At 40.7% G+C, this 21,134-nt stretch overlaps 1 protein-coding gene across 1 annotated transcript; it reads left to right on the top strand.

Annotated features, from left to right (window-relative positions):
• Positions 1–988: 988 nt before the first annotated feature.
• LOC139306008 (leucine rich adaptor protein 1-like) lies at positions 989–5,553 on the top strand. Its single transcript, XM_070929968.1, has 2 exons — positions 989–1,420; positions 4,139–5,553. The coding sequence occupies exons 1-2, from the start codon at positions 1,196–1,198 to the stop codon at positions 4,526–4,528; spliced, it is 615 nt and encodes a 204-aa protein (XP_070786069.1). The 5' UTR covers positions 989–1,195; the 3' UTR covers positions 4,529–5,553.
• The last annotated feature ends 15,581 nt before the right edge of the window (positions 5,554–21,134 follow it).

The raw sequence follows: 21,134 nt of genomic DNA, 5'->3' as shown, positions 1-21,134 counted from the left end.
GAATCAGCAATGATGCCTTCTGTAGTTTAGCGTTGGATGTTTCTCTTGAGAGGTGATCAGAGCTAAAGAATATAGACACATTCACGACAGTAATACAGGTCTACAACTTCTACCATGTTTATAGGCCATAACATTTTCTGTGTTTTACTATCCTTACTGTTTAGTTGCTCAATGGCATCATAGAAGTGAAGTCCCTTTAATTGTTCTGAATTGCACTGCCCACATAACAGAGCCATGATGCCCACAAGGGGGTGCAATAGTTCAATTTCTGAAACTCTGCATATATACTTGATAAGAGAGGTATTCTTTGGGGAAGTCTTGTTTCTGTTTTTAAAGGATGTATTGAGATAAATTGGTCCAAATGACCTGAAATGTTACTATTGAATAAAACGGGCGGTGATTCGGAAGAAATGTAGCGAAATGCAGCATGTCAACAGGTTGTAATCCTGCGACTTTACTGAACTGTGTGCTCACGATATGCAGCTGTTTTTCTTTTTGTCTGTTTTTTTTTTAACTAAATTTATGTGAAATGGTCACGAATGCTGTTCTGTTTTTACATTTATACCTTGGCCAAAATTTTGTTTGATCTGGGTGCATGCCAAATTATTTAAATGATTAAATTGTACGCCACCACAGTGACTTTACGCTGATACTGGATGTCGACAGTGCGCTGACACTCGTGTGATTAAAACATTTAAATAAACACACCAAAACATGTACGGATCTTTGCAGACACACGTACATGAATAAATAGTCTGTGGCGCTAGCCCCCGGTTGGTTGGGCTGCATTCACCGTATTGTATTTATTTCACAACAGCCCGGTGTCGCCTCACCTGTCTGGTGTCTGGTTTCAGAGGGAGCTCCCTCGTGGGAGGATCCACGGAGAGCACGTTGACGCTGAACTGTGTCACTACTGGCCAGACGGTTTAATGGGAGGTCTGTCGGTGTGGTGGATGCAGTGTGAAGTGTTTTTGGCTCTACACTTCAGTCTGTGAGCTGGCTGATTAAAGTTGTGAGAAGAACGCGCGTGTTGCAACTTTTTGCCACTTTGAACTCTGTGGATACAGCTCGCGCGCGTCTCCCCCAGCCAATCACTGGGGAAAAAAAAACCCTCCGAGCTCGCGCCTCTGTAATTTGCTGCTGTGCCTGCTTCAAGTCACACAGTGAAAACGTGTAATCTCTGTGACAGTCTACAATGGACGAGGACAAGAACGTCTTCCCCGATTTGAAGGATATAGAGACAAAAGTGGGCCGAAAAGTCCCGGAAAGTCTCATTCGTTCTCTTGTTGGAGGAAAACATCACGATGAGCACGAGAAGTCGACAGCTTCGCATTTAGTGAACTGCAAAGTATTAAATTGTAATAATTCTGCCGACTTGAAAAGACTGGAGAGCAAAATGCAATTCCTCAAACAAGAAATGGTAAGAGACTTTTTTCGGTGTCCTCTTTGAATGAAACGAGCTGTTACAGTAGCTTTTTAAAAAAGAATGTTAATTGTTAAATAGCCATTTATAACGTTACTGCAAACCATATGGTATTCCAGTTATATGCGACACAAAAAAATGATTGTCTCGGTTTTATGTTTGTTTCAGTCTGTTTAAAGTTTACAGACGTGTAATTACAAGCTAGGTCACTAACTGTACAGTTATTTCTCTACAAGCGTTCAAATGAAATAAATACCGTGAATAAGACTGTTTGCACAAGCCAGCTAATGTCTGTTTAGCATAGTTTCATGTCAGGTGAGGTAACATTTTGACATGCCTACGTACATACGTGTATTAGCAACCAAGCCCGGGCAGGAAATGCCTATGCCAGATGCAAAACGGGTCTTGACATCAACACGTGGTTGTTAAATGCAAAGTTCCAGTGGTGGGTGCCTTAAAGGCACTGTGAAACTGGTCAGTAGGTGATAGCCAGTCACACCTACAGTCAGCAGAGACCTTTGCTGACCCCCCCCCCCAATCCACTCTGTTGTTATTCAAACTACTCTGGAAAATCCAATTGTGCCTGTGTACTCGCTGTTTTCATGATTACATACTTTTATCTCCTGACACTCACCCATTAAATTATTTTCAAATGTCATGCTCCTTAGACTGAAGCATTGTTAAATTCAGAGTCACAGCAACCCCCCACCACCAAGATCGTGAAAGGTATTAGGATTCCTGAGCAGATGGCCTTGTTGGCCGAGTTTTGCAGACTGTAGTAGAGCTGCATCATGGCCAGCAGACTGACCAATCACCCCGAGAGTCTGTGTTGATAGGCTTAGGTTTATGTTGATGTGATGGAGGAACTATCCAGGCCTATAACTGGCACATTTTGTATTTGCAAGTGTAAGAACTCTTACTGTGGTTTAATTTGGTTGTGTTTCAACCTGAATGGTCAAATGACCCAGCAGTCATGCCGACACTTAATCGTGCTGATGTGTGAGGAAACTGACTTTAAAATAGCAATCAATGTAATTCCATTTATGGTCTCTTATTGTTATACAGCTCAAGATTTAGGGCCATCTTGGGCTTCCCTGTTTTTGCAACTCCCTGTTTAATCACTAATCCAATCAGACTTCTCTGTTTTGGTGTGCACAAGTCTACAAGACCCACACTCTCTTGGCAACATTGATTAACTCATCTTTTTGCATTATTTGAATTTGAGAGGCTGAAATTATCTACAGCTTATCAAAGGAGCAAATGAAATGTGCTGCTCCCAAAAAGGTTAGGGACTAGCTATTATTCATTTCATATGACAAATTAAATACATTGTTGTAGGTTCAGTTCAGTGTTTCCTAAACTCATTTTGTGCTACCGACCCACTGGTGCCATCTTATTAAAATGAGATAGCTACTTGGACCAAAATCCTAATATGACTCCATCTGCCCGGCTTCCATGTTTGTATATAGAGTGGTTATACTCACAAAACAAACCGGCAGCAATATGAGCTAAATAAAGGCTGTTGTATCAAGCCAGCTGTCTGAAACACTGTACCAGCACTGTTGCAGCTGTCCGTTTACCATTTTTCCGTCTGACTGGGTGTTTGTCACCCTGTAGACACAGGGGTCTCCCTTTGAATGACTCCATAGGCTGTCTGCTTCCATCCCCAGTCAATGGCATGGTTTGTCATGGCAGGGAGTTAACTCAATGGCCATACTGTAGAAAGGAAGCATATCGTTCATAATCCTGGACGCAAACTGTCTCCTGGCTGTGCTGTTACATGAGTAGCGCAAGTCCCTTTTCCGGTGCAACATAGTTAAGTCTCTTTGTTCACAACAAAGCCTGATAGTCGAAACATAATGGAACATAGTGTTCTGGCCATGGGAGGACATAAGAATGCTAACAATTGTTGAGAAAGTCTCACCACAATTAGTAACAGATCTGGAGTTTTTGTTCATATCACATGATCTTCATCAGCAGATTGAGATTGCCCAGTTGTTAAGGAATTTTACATGTTCAAATTTCTATTTTTGCCCGCACATTTTCAGCTCTAGCATCCATGTTGGATTAAAAGCAGAGGTTCAGTCTGCTGATGAAAATGATATGGTTGAAACCTCCACAACAGCTAGGCCCATTTTCTCAGTTGCTTTGTCCAAGATCTAGAATGAACTTTGAAACTCAGTGTTAGCAATAGTTAGCAATTATGATGGTACTGGATTTGTATTGACTTCCATTGTACTTATGAGAACATAATGTTTAATGCAGTCGCTGTGTTAAAGAAGTAGTTTGGGAAATACACATTCACTTTCTTGCTTAGTAGTTTGATACCATTCTCATATCTATTTGTTTAATTTGAGGCTAAAACCAGCAGCAGCTTAGCTTAGCTGAGTTAAGCAATTTTGAGGACAGGCACAGTGACTTTCCTCCGTCTCCTGGCAATGGCACAGTAATGACAAAACTCCAGCAAGTTACTGCTCTGTCTGGCACATAACCCTCCATAAAACAACACATTTTTGTCTTATTTTGTTACTTTTGGATGGATCCAGGCTAGCTGTTTACCATCTGTATGCTAAGCTAAGCTAACTGGCCGTTACTGTAGCCTTATGGCAGTAAGTGCACAAGCGTATTTCCCAGACTGTTGAACTATTCCATTTAAATGCTGGATCATCCTAATGAAACCATGACCTGACTGGGATGTTTTTCTCCAATTCATAGGCACACCTGCGAGCCATTGATGTGAAGCTGATGCAGCAGCTTATGTCAATCAACGAGGGCATCGAGTCCATCCGTTGGATGATAGAAGACAAAGGAGGCGTGGCCAGCCAAGATGGTAGCCTGACAGGAAGCTTGTACAGCCTGTCAGACAGCCAGGACGGTACCTCACTGAGGGGCAGCATCAACAGCTTGAATGATGGTAACAGTGACAGTCTCGATGGCCTGTCTGTGGGTAGTTACTTGGACACTCTAGCAGAGGACCTCTCAGATGACCCCTCACCTACGGATCTCAACTGTTTTGTGGATAAAACGGTCATTGACGGGGATGCTTTTAGCAAATCGCCACTGAAACTCAGGGTGGAATCAGACGAATACTACTGCTTTGGATAATGATAAGCTAAACACGGTGGTTACAGAGACTACTGAGATATTTTGTGAAGAAAATTTAAAGATTAACAAATTAACACAGCATGTGATTATTTCTCCAACACGCATCACATTTTTGTCATTATAGCAACACCCACAATGTTGGCAAGACTTACCAAATGACTCATTTTACTTTTTACCTTGAAACCAGCTTCCTTATGTTGTGGATCGACCACACCTCATCAAACCATTGCCACTTAATGTCACTCAGTTCTTTATGTCTTAATATTTTATCATGCAGGGTGCTCTATTATGAGTAAAGATTGTATTTATTGTAGAGTTATCCAATACCTCAGCAGAGTTCCCTGCCTAAAATTACAGAGGAAGGGATGAATAAAAGTAGCAACACCAGCTGAACAGCAAATTGTCCTCTCTATCTGTGGAAAATTCAACTTTGTTAGGTCAGCCACAATCAGCTGATTTAAGTAAAGGAGTAGATTAGGATTTAGCATCCATTTAGGAGAATTGGACATTTCATGCTGAGTGATTCAAGAGGGCAAACTGTTTAAAGTGGTAACTTTAAGTGTTGCAGCAAGTGCAATTTACTTCAATGCCAAATTCTGAGCACCACCTACTGTAAATGTTGTGCTTTTGACTGATGGAAGTTCCTAAACTAAACCCCACCCTGCAATGGTAGAATTCACATGAACACACAAGAGATTAGTATTACATTCAAAGCACAAATGCTTGACTGAAAACCAAAGCAACTTGATTGTCTTATAGATCATTTAAGCCTGAGGCAAAAATCCTGTTAACACCAGATGGGGGATTTGATGATGGTGGACATATGTGAAACACATGTTTGCTCTGTGGGCACATTTTTATTCTCTGTTGAGCTATACATTGCTTTACATTAATGTGTTGTTTTAGCTTTAAACTCCTTATGCTGATTTGTTTGATACTTGTATTTCATGCTGCCTGGAGAAAAATGTTTTTCTTGATTGCTGTTAATTTTGTTGTGGAAATGAAATAATATATCGTGATGTTCCTCTGGCTCACATTGTGTAAGTTTTTAATGCCAAAAAAACACATAGTAACTGTTAACTGTTTTTTTTGGGGGGGGGGGGGTTTGAGTCAAAAATCAGTTCACTGACCCTGTTATGGAATCTTAATGAGATGGAAAGTGAACATTATGGTGGTTTCCTTTTTTGGAAAATTTAAGTGAAGAATAATCTATGAATAATGAAGTCGGGCTTTGTGGTGCCCTGTGTAATGTGGCGTGGAAAATTACCCTCGTTAATTCACTTCGTCACTTCATATCACTTTACTTTTGATAAAACACAAAGCCCGGAAGATGATTCTAAATTGTTCGTCAAATTGTTGCTTATTTGTGCCCTTTTAAAATTCCCAAGCTATTAGCAGAGGAATGCCACTTGGGATAATATTTAGGATGACATACCGTAAGTATTATCATAGATGAGGAATCATGTTACCAAGAGCTCATGAGCATATATCATGAGTGCAAAGCTTGGACTGAAGTCATTTGAAAATAACACCGATCAAAAATGGGACAGAATTGGAATTGAAATGCCAGCCATGCTAGCTTCTTATCTTTCATGTGATAATTGAAGTTCCAGACCGAGCATACAGGGAAAGTCATTATAGGAAAGATGAGAACCTTGGTCTCTTTGACTTGCAAATGAGTGAGTGGCCATGGGGCACAGTACCTCAGTAGTTCTCAGACTGGGATCTGACATCAGGACTTTGGAAATGCTGCCTTGTTGGATTAGTCTTCAATTATTCACTTAGTCCATAGTCCATAGTGGAAGTAGCATTCGTAAAATCATGGATGAAGGATTTTGTGGCTGTTTTCTGGATGTGTGACAGAAGCAGACACAAAATAACAAGATTGGACACAAAGGACACTTTTAGTGTTACATTAGTTCCAGACAGATATAATCACTTTATCCAGGCACATTAAGCGTACTTGTAACTTTGTCTCACTCCAAGTGCAAAGCAGCTTTATTTGGTTTTATGCGGCCTTTCCTTATCTCTACCTCCAAGAGGCTTTGGCAAGCTTAAGCTCCCTGTCAAGCTGAACCGGGCTGAAACCACTAAACCAGAGAGCCTTGTGAATGGCAGCATGACCTCCTTGTCAGCAATTCAATTAAAAACACAAAAAGTTCTCTCAACTTCCCTGAATTTCATGTAACCATGTCATGACCGACTAATGTCCCTCAGGGGGAAATGTTGAGACTAGAGCTAGTGGCCTTGAAATAATTGGACATACAGAACAGGTTCTGCAAGTTTATGTTGTAATAGGCATGAGTCAAAATTCCTCAGAGCTACATGGTACACTACACATAAACAGAAGTTGCCTTTTGGGCCTTTGTCTGGCCTTATAAGTGTACATTTCCTACATGAAAGGGAGAACTAGTCACACATCCTTTGTGGTGAAGAGAAGTGCTGTCTTTCACCAAATCATCCAGTCACGTTTGAGAAAATGGATCTTTTTCTCCAGCTGCAGACTTAAACTTACATTGTTCCTCATTCCAAGCAAAAACGAAGTACATAATACTATATAATTGTTCCCCTTAGAAAGCGAGAGAGAAACCCTACAGTCACTTTACACAAGTGAAGTTACTCAAATTCAGCAATTATAGTCACCCTGTTCTGAGGGTGAATGACATCCAGGCTTTGTGGAAAGCAAACAGGGAAAAATCAGCTGCAGTCCCCTGTGTTTGGGAGCAGAGGGCAAAACAATGATTTATTCATTCTCTTAGTTAGTCCTCAGTTACTTCACTTGAGTGCAAATAATTACACTCGTGTACAGTCAAGACTGCAGCTCCCAGCAAGGATCCATTAGCAAATTAGACAGTGGGGTTTGGCCTGTGCCACAAGATGAAGGGAAACTAATACCATCTGGTATCTGGGAAACTGTCACTATGCTACCAAATGAGGATACAGGATATGGGTTGTCGGTTTTAGGGGGGATCAAACGAACGAGAGACAGAAAACCACAGATACCAAGTGAATATATACAACTGTCAAGTTATTTTATTCTGGTTTAATTAGGCTTTCTCCCTTTGGGCCTCTGGTTTGTTTCACAGTTGCATTAGTTTTCCAACAACTTTAAGTAGACTGGAGAACTCTATAAACAATACTGTTGTATGAAAGAGAATGAAAGTTTAGTGCATAACATGCTGAACTTCAGAATGAATGTGTGCGATGGCTCCGTGTGCTATGCAGTCATGCTAATAGTTGTGATGGATGTAGCACATTAGCTCCACTATGTCAGCCTTATTACATTTCCAGACGCGAGGAGCTCCATGTTGGGAGATTTATGAAGCCGTGGAAAACTTAATAAGGCCTGTCCCATAGCATGAATATCTTGTTTCGTCTAGGAAAAATACTTAATGAACGTCAAGGTTAGCCACAACCCTAATGTTGTGCTTCACATGAGATTTTCTGCACTGCCGATGCGATGATAGCGTTCAACTTCAGACCAAGCAAATACGTCATTCTGAGTAGATGATTACATAAGTGGAAGTCCTCTATGTCTACCTTTATATGTCAGGAAAACATGTTTTGGAGAGATAAAGTCTTGAAGGAGCTGTCAGTTGGCCTTCTGCCAAGCTGTGGATCTGTGGATCAGCCTCGTGAAACATCTCTGCTCCTGGGAACCACTGTTACCAAACGCAGCAGAAGAGACATGACACTGTTTCGGTCAGTGCAAATATTAAACATTAACAATGGCCGTCACTGCTCTCATAAATTAGCTCAGCTGAGATTTAGAAAGAACACCCTTTGGAAGCTTCTGTAAACATTGCAGAGAAAACATCTGAGAAACCCAAATACAGAAAGTGGCCAGCCTGAGAACATATTGCCCTCCAGGCTGGTCAGGCTGCATTCCATTCATAGTTTATGGGGTTGTTTTTAATCATCATAAACACAAGGAGTGCTTGACTATTTATCAGATGTAGTGCAGCTATAAAGATTTCAAAATCACCCCGTGAGACCTATTCTGGGCCATTTTTCCTGTAGTATTTCGGAATCTCACGGGATGTAACAAATAACATCTGAATCACAACAGTCTTTAGTGTTACGTAGAGAATATTTGTCACAAAATATTTTCACCCAGTGACTGCCAAGGCTAACTGAACACTCACACACCGATTGCAACGAAGCTGGCATGCAAGGCCTGGCTTGTCCATCAAGAGCAACGTAGGGTTCAATGTCTTGCCCAAGGACACTTCAACATGTGGACAGGAGGTGCCGGGGATTGAGCCACCAACTCAGAAATAACTCCTGAGCCACAGCTCCTGAGAAAGAAGGATAAAACAGGAAACCCTACTTGGCCTTGAAGTATTTCAACATTTAGAAGCTCCTCCAAACAAAACAATTCGTTTCATAATGCCGTGAAACAGACACAATCAAGGACTCGTTATGAAATCAATTTCCATTGAAGGCACAAACTGGCCGAACCCGTTACTCCCTGTGACCACCGCTAAAGTCAACATATTTCCCAACTGTTGTGATGTATTCCCTTTTCTTCTCTTTATGCTTGGAGCTAAGGATTGGCTAATTAGTCATCATTAGTCAGTCTGAACAGTGCAGGTAAAGGTTCAATCGTAAAAGTAGCTTTAATATTACAAAGAAGCCATGTTGATTTACAAAATAGACTTTTAGTGGTAAAATAGTCTGAAATTCTTAAATGGCATCTCTCTCACCATATCCTTCTTCGTTTAGTTCAGTACGTCCAGTATTCTCTCAACCCATCTTCCATTCATTACTCTTTTCACCTTCGTATCTGTCACCCTGACTGTGTTTGAAGCCTCCCTGTATTGGGTGCCTTTTTCCTGACCACGCCGCCGCAGACCCGAGCCGTGGAGCCAGCTGAGATTAAACAGCAGGCTACATCAGCCAGGAACCTTCAACAGATAGAGAGGAGAGAACAAAACAAACCTCTATCCCATTTGATCCCCCTTTTCTCACTCCCTTTTTTCTCTTTCTATCCGGGCCAGGAAGCCTTTCCGTGACTATATTGGGAATCAAAGGGACTTCTACAGAAGGCACTGACCCTGCCAGAGCTTTTGAACTCTTGCTTTGCTCTCTGACAGCAAAGTTGTGAGTCAGGAAAGAGACAGAGAGAAATATGTGTTATCATGGTTGCTTTGAAGTTCACAGAAGTTGTGGCATTGCAGTGTATGCGATTATTTCAGCTATACTGCAAATTTGTCTTTGTGATAGCCATGACCAGGCATTTGATTTTTGTGAAACAAGACATTTATAGAAGAAATATGGACACAAACCCATTGAGATATTCTCACATTGATTATTTCTTCACTGGGTTTAAGTGGATGAGAAACCCTCCAAGCAACAGGCAACATGAAGCCAAAAGGTCACAAGTCTTTTCAAGTGTTCCCTGGCAACAAGATGACCCTGTGCCATTAAAGGAGCAGAGCTGGGGCTACCCCTTGGTTGGCAAACATGGCTGACCAAAATGTTTCCCTGTGGATGACTGCTTTGTAGTTCCCTGGACACTCATTCAGGTCAAACGAGGGCAGTTTGGGGTCAACAAGAAAGCATTACAATTGATTGACCCATAGAGGTCAAGAAACGTTGATCTGATGACTTTGTGGTGAAGTCGTTTGGACGGTCTACCAATCTGCCAGATATTAGTTGAAATGTAGTTTTTTTTCAGGATTGTTTTATCTTAACTGGTGCATGTTTGCATTTGTCCAGATGTGAACCAGCTTTGTTTCAATTGAAAAGACACTAAACATTTTAAGTGAATGACTTCCCGTAGGAAAAACGATAGTCGTCATAGATCATGTTTGTTGTGTTTACAAGTATTTTTCTTCCTTTTTTTTTTTTTTTTACAAGGCTCATAAAGAATTCTGCTGAGGAATTTTACAATTCAGTTACTTTTGCCTCTAGCTCTTCAATCGAAAACAAGACTGTGCAGTCCGTCCTTCAATCTATTATTTTCTGCCCATATGGCTTCTGGACCTTTTTTTGAATTTTGCTCTTCTATGTTCATTACTGTACACAAGATGATCACAGCTTTCTTGTCACTATGGGATTCCATTTTCCCAATCATTCTGTCTCCACTCTCTCATAAACTGTCAATCTTCCAGGGAAAGACATGTGATCCTCTTGGGAAAGATCACATAGTGCACTCCCCCATAACTGTCCTGCAAGGCAAGACCCTCCCATGGTCATCTCATGGCACTGTAGTAGTCAGTGCTGTTGTCTTATGTCCTGTTATGAAATTTTGGTACCAATTATTAGAATTCAGAGTTGTTTTATTTTTCTTTTCTGGCTTATAAAGACACATTCTTTGCTGTCATCCGGTTTTTGTATCATAGACTAATTCTACTTTCATCCTACACTAATTCTACTTGTGTTCACGTTGTGTTTCCGCTCATTCGCAGTCTTCTTGTTTCCATCTGATCAGCATGATAGGTGTTACAGCAAACCCAGTTTGATTACACACTGACAAACAGACAAAGCAATTCTTGTCAATCCCTTCATCCCTGGTGTACTAAAACTTGTTCCAAAATGGGATTCGTCATTCAGTTCGGATAAATAAATGAAATTGCCTTTTTCTGCCTGGTAGCACTGATGGGTGAAAAAAAAAAGTTCCCAAGTTCAAACCTCAAAACTTGCCTCCCTTACCCTTATCTGCACCGTAAAACAGGTGTAACAGGACCTAGAAGATTTCACTCAAGTGCTTTGGCTTGAGAGGGAATAGGACCTCTAATATCTGGTCGGATTAGGATACATAACTGGCAAGGTTTCCTTGGCACCCTCTCAAAGCCCCCTCATTTAAATCCAGAGCTTCAATGAAAACACAAGATAATTTCTACTTGAGCAGGATTTGGATGGTCTCCACCGCAGTGTAATTTTGGAAGGTTTGAATTACCGTCAGGCCCCATCTACCTGAAAGCTAGCATGCAAAAGAAAAATAGATTTAGAGTCAGGGTTTTAATTTGGAGGAACAGTTGGATAGCATTTCCTCATGTTGATTTACCATCCATATGATATGTGAATTGGAGTTCCATTCTCTTTAATAAATCCACATTCGTCATCACCTTAATGGATGAAAAGACAATTAATCAAAGATGTTGATTTATAAAAGTGGATAAAAGCATTTATTTATTTTAGGGATTGTATGAAAATTATCGAACCTTGTGTATGTATTTTTTTAAAGCAAGGGTAAGCCTTCTGAGACTTATTAATATTATCTTTAGACCCTCCCCTTGATTTCAAAAAGAACTAAAACACCCTCCCATACATCAAAACATTAAAGAATTTAAGTGTTTAAATGTTATGATGTACCACAATTTAAATATCTTAATGGAACAATACTTTACACGTAGAACATTAAGTTAGTTAGCGGTCATCAAATGTACGGGTAACGCAACAAAATGGTGAATATTCTAGTCAATTTTTAAATAAAAAGCTGATGAGGAAACTGTTTTCTGCCACTGAATGAGTGAAATGAGCCCAATGTGTCACGCTGAACTTGAATTAGACCGTAGATGGGCTCACTTTATATGACACATTTAGCGTTTTTCTCCCATTTTGTGAACGACTGTTGGAAGAGATAATGTTAATCACTTATATCCATAAACATCTGTGCATTCTTTCTTTGTCAAAACTGACATATTGGCTCTACAAGCTATGACCCACTGCACACACTAAAGCCACTATTTATTTGTTGTATTTCATCCTTTTTTTCATGCAATAAACTTGGAAGGGAAGACTGAAATAAAATATGAATAACAACACAACCTCACCCCACAAATGGGTTTTGCACAGTCCCTAATTGAAAGGCATTCAAACCTCTTCAACTTTATTTCCATGTGTCCAGGTTGCAGGTACATTCCAGATTGAAAATATTTTTCTTATTTTCTTCCTGCTTGCTGTGGTTTTCCTCTCCACCAAACATTTAACCCAGACATTCAACAGTTGGAAACCCACACTGCTGAAATAACACCATGCTTTTGTCTTGACTTGTCTCTGATTACTCCAGCATTCAGCCTCCCAGCCCCCACATACATACCCTGTGGGGATAGCCACCTGTCTCTTCTGACTCCTAGGATGCCTCCCTGGCCTAACAGACAGCTCTTTGTGCTGGGGGGGAGTAAAGCCTCTTAGCAGGCTGTTACTGATAGGACTCAGGGGATTGCTGCTGTCAGGGAGGAGTTACAGTAGTGTATTGCAGTGATGTGGTTCACCTACTGTCTTTTTTTTTAACCACCAGGGGTACAGTTATTTTTCTCTCAGAGTTCTCAAATGCAGGGTTGGTGTTAAGCTGCATAGTCGACAGTACAGCACAGGCGAGCCGCGGGGACCAGCTTTAAAACACAGTGTAGCAACTGCAGAGACAGACAACTGACCTAACAGTGTTCAGGCTGCTGGCTGTTTGCATTACTGATTGTCTCTGCATAGATCATCACTTGAATCACTGATTCACTGACAGCTTGTCTGCTTATGCATTTAGATGGTTGCATGTTCTGCCCCCACCTTTGAGTGCTCTGGTCACATGGGTGAGGATATTGTACTTGCTAAGAGACTAATGAAGACAAATGATCGAGCAGATTGCTGATAGGGTAAAAGTGCTGGAAGAGCGAGATAGATTTCCAGGCCTGTAGAACTGTGAATCCATTCAGTTGTGAATTACTCATAACTAATGGCTATCAGGAACATTTCCTCATCCATTTACACTTACATAGAAAAAGTTCTGAACCTTTTACATTAGTATAAACTTGCTGAAATGCAGCGAATATTTACTGATGGCATCGAGGAGAAATGATTGAGAAATTGGACGAGCATGACTCCCATTTACAAACTGCTTCAATTTTCTTCTTAGGCGAATGGACCTTGCTCAGGTGTCATCAAGTTCTGTAGATTGTAACATTGTCTCTGTTTATGGGTGGTCTTTTGAGGGCACTGGATATCAAATATGACCACCTGTTGTTTGTTTTTTATAAATACCAGATTTTATTTGGAGTTTTTAAATGTGGGGGAGAAAGGGGAGTGATGACAAAGGTCCCCAAGCCGGAATCAAAGTAGGGACAGCTGTGAGATACAGTCGAAATCCCTGGACATGCTAGTAAGTAATCACAGATGTGTGTTGCCAAGGTCAAGAATGAACCTGCATGCTCCATCTCCAATTTTGCACTCCATCATATCTGAATTGAACATTTAGTTCACATGAAGTTTTATTCTTAAACCTCATAGGAATATAGCAAAGACAATTCTACAAAATAAAAGCTTTTTTGTCATTTCATCAAGCGTTGGAAGATGAAATTCATGGGGAGTCCCTAGTTCTTGGCAAGCAATGCAACATAGCAGGGATTCCACTACAGCCCACTTCTGAAAACAGTGGGAGGATGGATGCATGGCTGCAAGGCTTTGCAAAACTCGTTCTCTTTTGTTGCATAGATGCTGACATTCCATCAGATGACATTTTGTAGCACTATAAATGCTTGCTAAGAGTTATTTGCATATAATGTGGAGGTTGCTCTGCATGTATACAGTGGAGTTTTGTAGATCTGATGTTTTCTGTGCTAAAAAATGCATACAGCTTCATTAGGTAACCATTGAGGACCAAACATTTTGCACATTTAGTTAACTGCCTGCATTTGTTAATTGCGTTGTTGTTTCTTCCTCAACAGTCAAAGGAGTTGAATAAAAGGCAAGTTTTGAATGCTGACTGAATTGGAGTTAAATGGTGTGAAATACAAAGAAGGCTCGTCCCTGAGCCTGTTTGGATTTCCATGAAAAAAAGATGAGCTTCGCAGACTGTGTTCACATGACACTAAAGACAACCCATTATGTAAATGACATAGTCATTAGACCAAGTCATTACTAAGAGGAATGCTCGTTCTTTGACATAAATTTGTAACAAGGTGTTTACTCCTCCGAGTAAGTGATCTAAATCATCTTGTTCATTTCTCTTTTTCTACCTGAAAGGCATGACTAGAACTCAATGGCGAAGTTGTCTTTGAAACCGTTGATTGTGGTGATGACCATGGTCATGCTCTCATTTTTTAAAACATGTCAAATTCTGGAGAAATTGGTGCATTAATCTTCAAAGGATGGAAAACAACAGGGCATCTGTGACAATACATTGTTTCTGCATATACAGCATGGTGAAATGAAGCCTGTCAAGTCACGTGGAAGTGTTCGCTAATGATGTCATGTGTTAGCAAGGCCCTGCAGCCATGTCTGTTGGCAGCTCACTTCCTGTGCCTCGCAAAAAAACGAAAATGTGCTGACTTCACTACTTTTGCAACAACATTGACTGGGCCAATGTCTGCATTTTGTCTGCAAAGTCATTAAATAAATCCTCCAATGAAGGTAGCAATTCAGCCGCAAGTAATCCGACTGAATTGTAGTAAACAATGATGAATGGTGACGCCTTTGTGACATATCAGGAGCGCATAAATCAGTTTGGCTGATTGCAAATAACAGGTTCATGCAAGTCTGATGGAAGGTTTTTCTTTGAATACCCTACAGCTTTGGAGTGATGGATGCCGCGTAGGCTGCTGTCACTGGTATGCTCTCTTTTGCTTTTGACATTTTCTCATGCATATGTTGAGTGTATCACAACTTGGAGGGCTTCATAAGTAGCTGAAGGGAATTTATTGTTGAGAAAAGATTGTCATTTGATCTTGAGAGAAACTATTCCTATGCAGCTATTTTGCATTACGACGTTGTAAAATAGCTGCATATGAATGTAATTCCTACTAAACACGGTTCATTAGAGATGTATTCACACACTGCAGTATGTTTTTATGTTGTTTTTGACTTTGTGCAGGTGTGACAGGTGTTCATTTTAAGATTCCAATCATTGCCGTTCTATGTTCTCACCAGGCAAAAACTGTTTCATACATCTTTAAGAGCTCTTTAAAATCGTTTTCCCTTAGGTGCATTTGAAGAATAAGCCAGACTCAAGCATGTGTTCTTATCTTTTAGAAGACATGCAACATTGTCACCCAGTTGCATTTCTCTCTTTTTTACTAAAGTGACAGTCAACTGGAGGCATGTCAGATAGCCATCAATGGATTCCAGTCTGAGAGTCACCCACGGGTGCACCTTTAACTGTTGTCTTTTCATTTGCATTGACTTGATGGCAGCAGGGTAGATGGAAGCTTGTGCAGGAGAAACACGTTTCTGCTCCCTCTTTTCTTGATTTTACAATTACTTTTGTAAAACAGCACAACAAACAGCACAAACCAGACATGAACCGCGGTGATACATTCACCTGGTAAGGGACATGTAAACATGTTTTAAAGTACTGCTGTGATATGCGTTCAGCCTCAAGTCCTCATAAATCAAGCAGAGGAGCAGGAGAGCTGCATTTAAAGTGCTGCTGTCTTTTAACACTTGTAATGCATTTAGAAGCAGTTTCTCCTAACTGATAATTCATGAAACTTGCTCTTGCACACTACACAAACTGACTGATATAAAAGTGAACCCAAACTGAATTTTGGCTAAATGAAATGTCACAACTTGATTCAAATAAGCACGTTCAGGGCTTCCTTCATCTGTGGGAACCTGATTGCTTAGGTCCCTTTTTTGTTTTTTACTATTTATGTCTGTCTGAGAATGTAACCCGCCAAGAATGTCCTCAGAATACCAACATTACACCATACCAGTATTGTTTGGCATCCTCAAGCCATCACTGCCGCGCTACTGAACAGATACAGTATGATGATAATTATACAGTAGTGCAAAAGCTGCTCAATAACTCCACAGAGGCAGAATTTATGACTTTATCAAGCTTTTGTTACAGTATAATGACAATTATAGGTTAAGGTGAGATAATAGTTGCATGATGCAAGTAATACCTTGGTAACATACCAGATCAAAGACTGCAGAAAACTCTCTGGGACAGCCGATTTGAATATGACAGAACAATTTTCTAATTTTCCAAGGGTTTACGGCTCCAGATGACTTATGCCTGCCCCCCCACCACCACCACCACAACAATTGTAACCCAGTCATAAATAGGGGTTAAAGCCTGTATCGTAATTCTGGGATTGATGATAGGGGCTCTAAAAATGTCATCCTCGAAATAATAACGGGAGCTCGGCAAGAATCAAAAGTCAGGCATTCAAGTCAAAGCCTGAGCAAGTAGCACTTCCAGAAAAAGGTTATTTATGGCGCGTCATTTAATTTGACACTCGTTTCAATGTAATGACGCAGGGCAGGTTTGCTGAGCAAAGATGGAAAATGGGCTCAAATAGCAGTGAGGGCCGGAGGCGTAAATGGGCTTTCATCACTGGCTCATTTTTCCATCCTGCCTTAAAATCAATGCCTTTGTTTTTAAAATAGCAATGCAGAGAGATGGCAGTCAATAATGTGCAATAAGCACATTGAAGTGTGTCTACTAGAACTTTGGTATGTTACAGTATTGTGGCATGGCTCTAGTGATGGCAACATCAGTCTGTTGTCCACAACTTTGGTTCACATTGATATATATATATATGTATATGTATATATGTATATGTATGTATGTATTGTGTGTGTGTATATATATATATATATATATATATACATACATATATTGGATGGATTGCCATATAATTTTGTACAGACATTCATGGTCCCCATAGGATGTATCATGATGATTTTGGCGATGTCCTGACTTTTTGTTTAGCACGACCATGAGGTTGATATTTATGGTTTTGAGTGAAATATCGTGACAAATAATCAATGTCTTACTATGAAATTTCGTATATACAGTCATGTCCCATACAGAATGAATTGCAATTACTTTGGTGATCCCATGACTTTCCCTCCTGTGCCACCACCAGGTCTACTGTTTACCTGGCAAGCATCATTATGAAAGATAAAATAATTGCCGTGGTGATAACTTTCTAGAGTTGTAAAATCTGATGTGCACTGGTGTGCAGTGCTTTGGTGTCTGATAAGTCTTCAAACTCATGAAATTGTTTCCCAAACTTGACTTCCTGGATCATATTTCATGTCTCACCGGTACCTAGCAACACACCCACCAACGCAGCCTCTTGAGTTGTTTTAATGCAGGGCTGTTTTCAATCTGAACGCTCGCTAAGATGGTGAAGATGGTAAACGTATACCTGATAAACATTAGCTTGATAGTATTGTCATTGGGAGCATGTTAGCATGCTGACGTTAGAATTTAGCTCAAAGCACCGCTGTGCCTAACCCTCACAGAGCTGCTGGCATGGCTGTAGACTGTCTTGTTTTTTCAGGACCGTGTTCTAACATGTTCAGTTAATTTATTTGAATGATACTTGGCTATCATCATTTGATTTCATGCTGTCCTTTGTCGATGTCCATGTTTTCTGTCCATCAATGCTAGTTAAACAGCCCTGCAGCCACGGCCTTCCACAAGGTCAGACATGTGCACCTCTCACAGGCGAACACAGGTGACTCTTCCACCCTCAGCTCGGCAAACATTTCCCAGAGGCTGTGTCACCACATTACTTAACACACAGGTCATAAAACCATGATTACACGCTCTGCCTTATCAGGCCTCAGACCTGGTGATGTAATTTGAAGCTTTAACTGAAATGCAAACATACCCAGAGAAGCACGCAAGGTGTGTTCAAGACAAGCCTTCTGTAGCTTCCTGTTATCAGGCGGACAGTCAGACAGAGATAGAGTGTAGTTTACTGTATGAGATGGTCATTAAAAGCTGCCTTGTCTGCTGTGCTGTTAGAGTCTGAGCTGAGTGGACTGTTTGTATTGCTAACATGTAATAACCGCTGTTCAGGGCTCAACACCAAACATTTAATGTTAGTGTTTGGTGTTCCTTTATTGAACATGCGCTCTGTTGTCTGTGCAAACACGACCGTCAGCCCTCACACTCCACTTTGTGCAAACACACCAAAGGTGAGGAGGAAATCCGATCTTGCATGATGTCATCGCTGCTTTGGTGAACTCCCAGCCTCATTTTAACAGGAACGTACGACTGTGTGCAGAGCTGCAGCTCTCCTTGTAACGAGATCAACCACACTGTAAATCATGATAACATCCAGCTTCCTGCTTGCAAAGTATGACTCTGGCATAATTTCGGGTTACGGAGACGGAGGAAAGTATGCGTTTGTTTGTATCCCTCCTTCAGTTAGTGTTATTATCTAAATAAAGGAGAATAGTTATGTATCTTTTTGTTTGTTCTGGAAACAAGACACCAGAGTGAGATATGTAAAACTAGAGTAAACAAATGAAAACGTCCCAGAAGCAGGAGAAACGTGTCATGCAAACGTTGCTTGTCTCGCTTCCCAATAATTCTACCAGCAATAATTCCTCATTCCCTGTTTGAGTTGAAAGACTTATCAGTCTTAGGTAATATTTCCCTCAAGGTTTGGACTCATTGTGGTTGTCATTAATCATTGCATCAAGTTTAATTATACATACTAACCATATAAAAACAAGAAACTGGCATGATGAGTTGCTTCCTCACATTCCAATGTTTATTAGTAATTTAATGATATTGATATGCAATACGTCAATCAAAGATATAAATGTTCATTGATACAAATGTTTTTGGCATCTGACATGTTTGCCTCCAGTGGATGGATTCTGTTGTCACCAACACTCGCCACCCAATTTGTCTGCAGTTACACCATTGTGTTGAGAGGAAGGACTGTTAGAGAGCAACTAATGTCTGCTGACTCAAACAATGCAGGGGATTGTACTCACCTGTGATGTGCTAATCTTTTTGACAGCCAAGTAAAGACTCGAGGCAACAGAGTCACCGTGTGGAAAGGTCAAATGATTGCCTCAGAAGAGTTTAAGAGTAGCTCTTTTCTTCAAAGCTGGCAAAAGGAAAGTATTCCTGTAGAGCAGTTTGCAGCAATCTTACACCACTGCCGCAGTGGAAATTTAATTATGTTTGCTAGTTTGTGTATGCAAGAGCGCGTCATTATGAGGGCAAGTCGGGGAAGATGACCTTTTAAGACCCTCTGTTCTCCAAGACAAAAAGACACGCACCATGTAAAGGAGATGTTTGATTCATGCAAAAAAGATAGCTCAGTCTTTTCCATGACATTGAAGAGTCCACGAGGCAGATCAGGTACTCGGGAGATGAATGATGTTGTTTAACCAGGCGTGTCTGCTCAAAGCTTGTATGTGTACTCTGTGACAGTTTGATATGTCAGGGCAGGTTTGAGAGTGGCAAAATAATTCTTAACACTTGTTAGAAAAACGAATAAATACTGGCTGTTGTAAAAATACTCACTTACTTGACACATACCGTCAAGTGAGAACTTGCCTCTGTGAGCTGCCAGTTTTGAACAAGACTACAGTAAGGGTCTACAGCCATGCTGGCGGCTCCATGAGCCACGTGCGGAACAGCTAAATGCTAATGCTAGCATGTCAACAAGCACACCGTGACAATGTTAGTATGCTGATTTTTAGAAGGTATAATGTTTATCATAATTAGCACTGTACACAAAGTACAGCTGAGGCTGAAGGGAATGTCGTTAGTTTTGCAGATATTTGAGCATGAACCAAAGTATCGGACAAATTAAAAATCGATCTGACTAGTTACAGGATCAGCAAAGTGATTACAATTCATCCTGAGGGGGGACATGAATGTTTTCAATTGAATTCAATTGGTGTTGAGGTTTCACTAAAAAACTAAAATGTGAACCTCATGGTAATGCTAGAGGAAAAGTCAGGGGACCACCAAAGTCTTCACCCTCTGGGGACCATGAATGTCTGATCAAGTTTAATGTGTCAGTTTAAGACTCACTCTTCCGTCGGAAAAACCTGCGTCAAGGAACTGACATTTGTTGGAAATGGTTATAGCTTGCAGTTAGATTTGACAGAATAGGCTCTGCTGTTTGAGGGAGTTCTCAAAGAATCCGAGCAGCGACAATGATTCTGCTGAGAGAGCGAATCCCCCTAATAAACATACATGAAGATTAATCTCAGTCAAATCAGCTATACAAAATACCACATGAGGAGGAGGTCGGGGTGGTGGAGGGAGCTGCCTCAGCAAATATGAATGAGCCAATGATTGTGACACATATTAGAAACATCAGATGCCAATCAGCCAATACAAACGTGAGTTTAGTGCTCTACTTCATTTGGGTTGGTGATGCATTTTAACCAAGTTTGTGACGCAATGACACGTACTGGCTGATAGAATCCCACTTTAAGTGTATTTGATACATTGCATGTTCACGGCTTAATTTCTCAGATAACACAAATGATAAAGCCAGCACTATGTCCCTATTGATCTCTAATAATCAAACAAATTGAGCAAAACCACTTTTAGCAGTTAAACTGGTGATGGTGTCCCTTTAGGCATGTTTGCTGAGTCATCATGGCCCAATCATCAACTATAGGTTTCTGTTTGCTTAACCTCACGATAGCCAGTGCAGAGCTAGCTAGCATGAGTCATGGTGATACTGAGCTCTGAGATGTTTGAACAGGCGGCGACAGGCTTATTTCATGGGCTGCATCTAAAGCTGCAGGGTCAAACGCATTAGTTATGGAGTTGACATTTTGTATGCAACAGGACATAAAATGTGTCTTTGTTATAACTCTTGTTTATGAGGTCAAGAAAGGAGTCTTGTTCATGGGAAAATCCCATGAAAGAGTACATAGAGGCCTG

The sequence above is a fragment of the Enoplosus armatus genome, chromosome 23 (genome assembly GCF_043641665.1).
Source record: "Enoplosus armatus isolate fEnoArm2 chromosome 23, fEnoArm2.hap1, whole genome shotgun sequence".
In the NCBI taxonomy this organism is placed as follows: domain Eukaryota; kingdom Metazoa; phylum Chordata; class Actinopteri; order Centrarchiformes; family Enoplosidae; genus Enoplosus; species Enoplosus armatus.
This window is presented reverse-complemented; position numbering and strand designations above follow the sequence as displayed.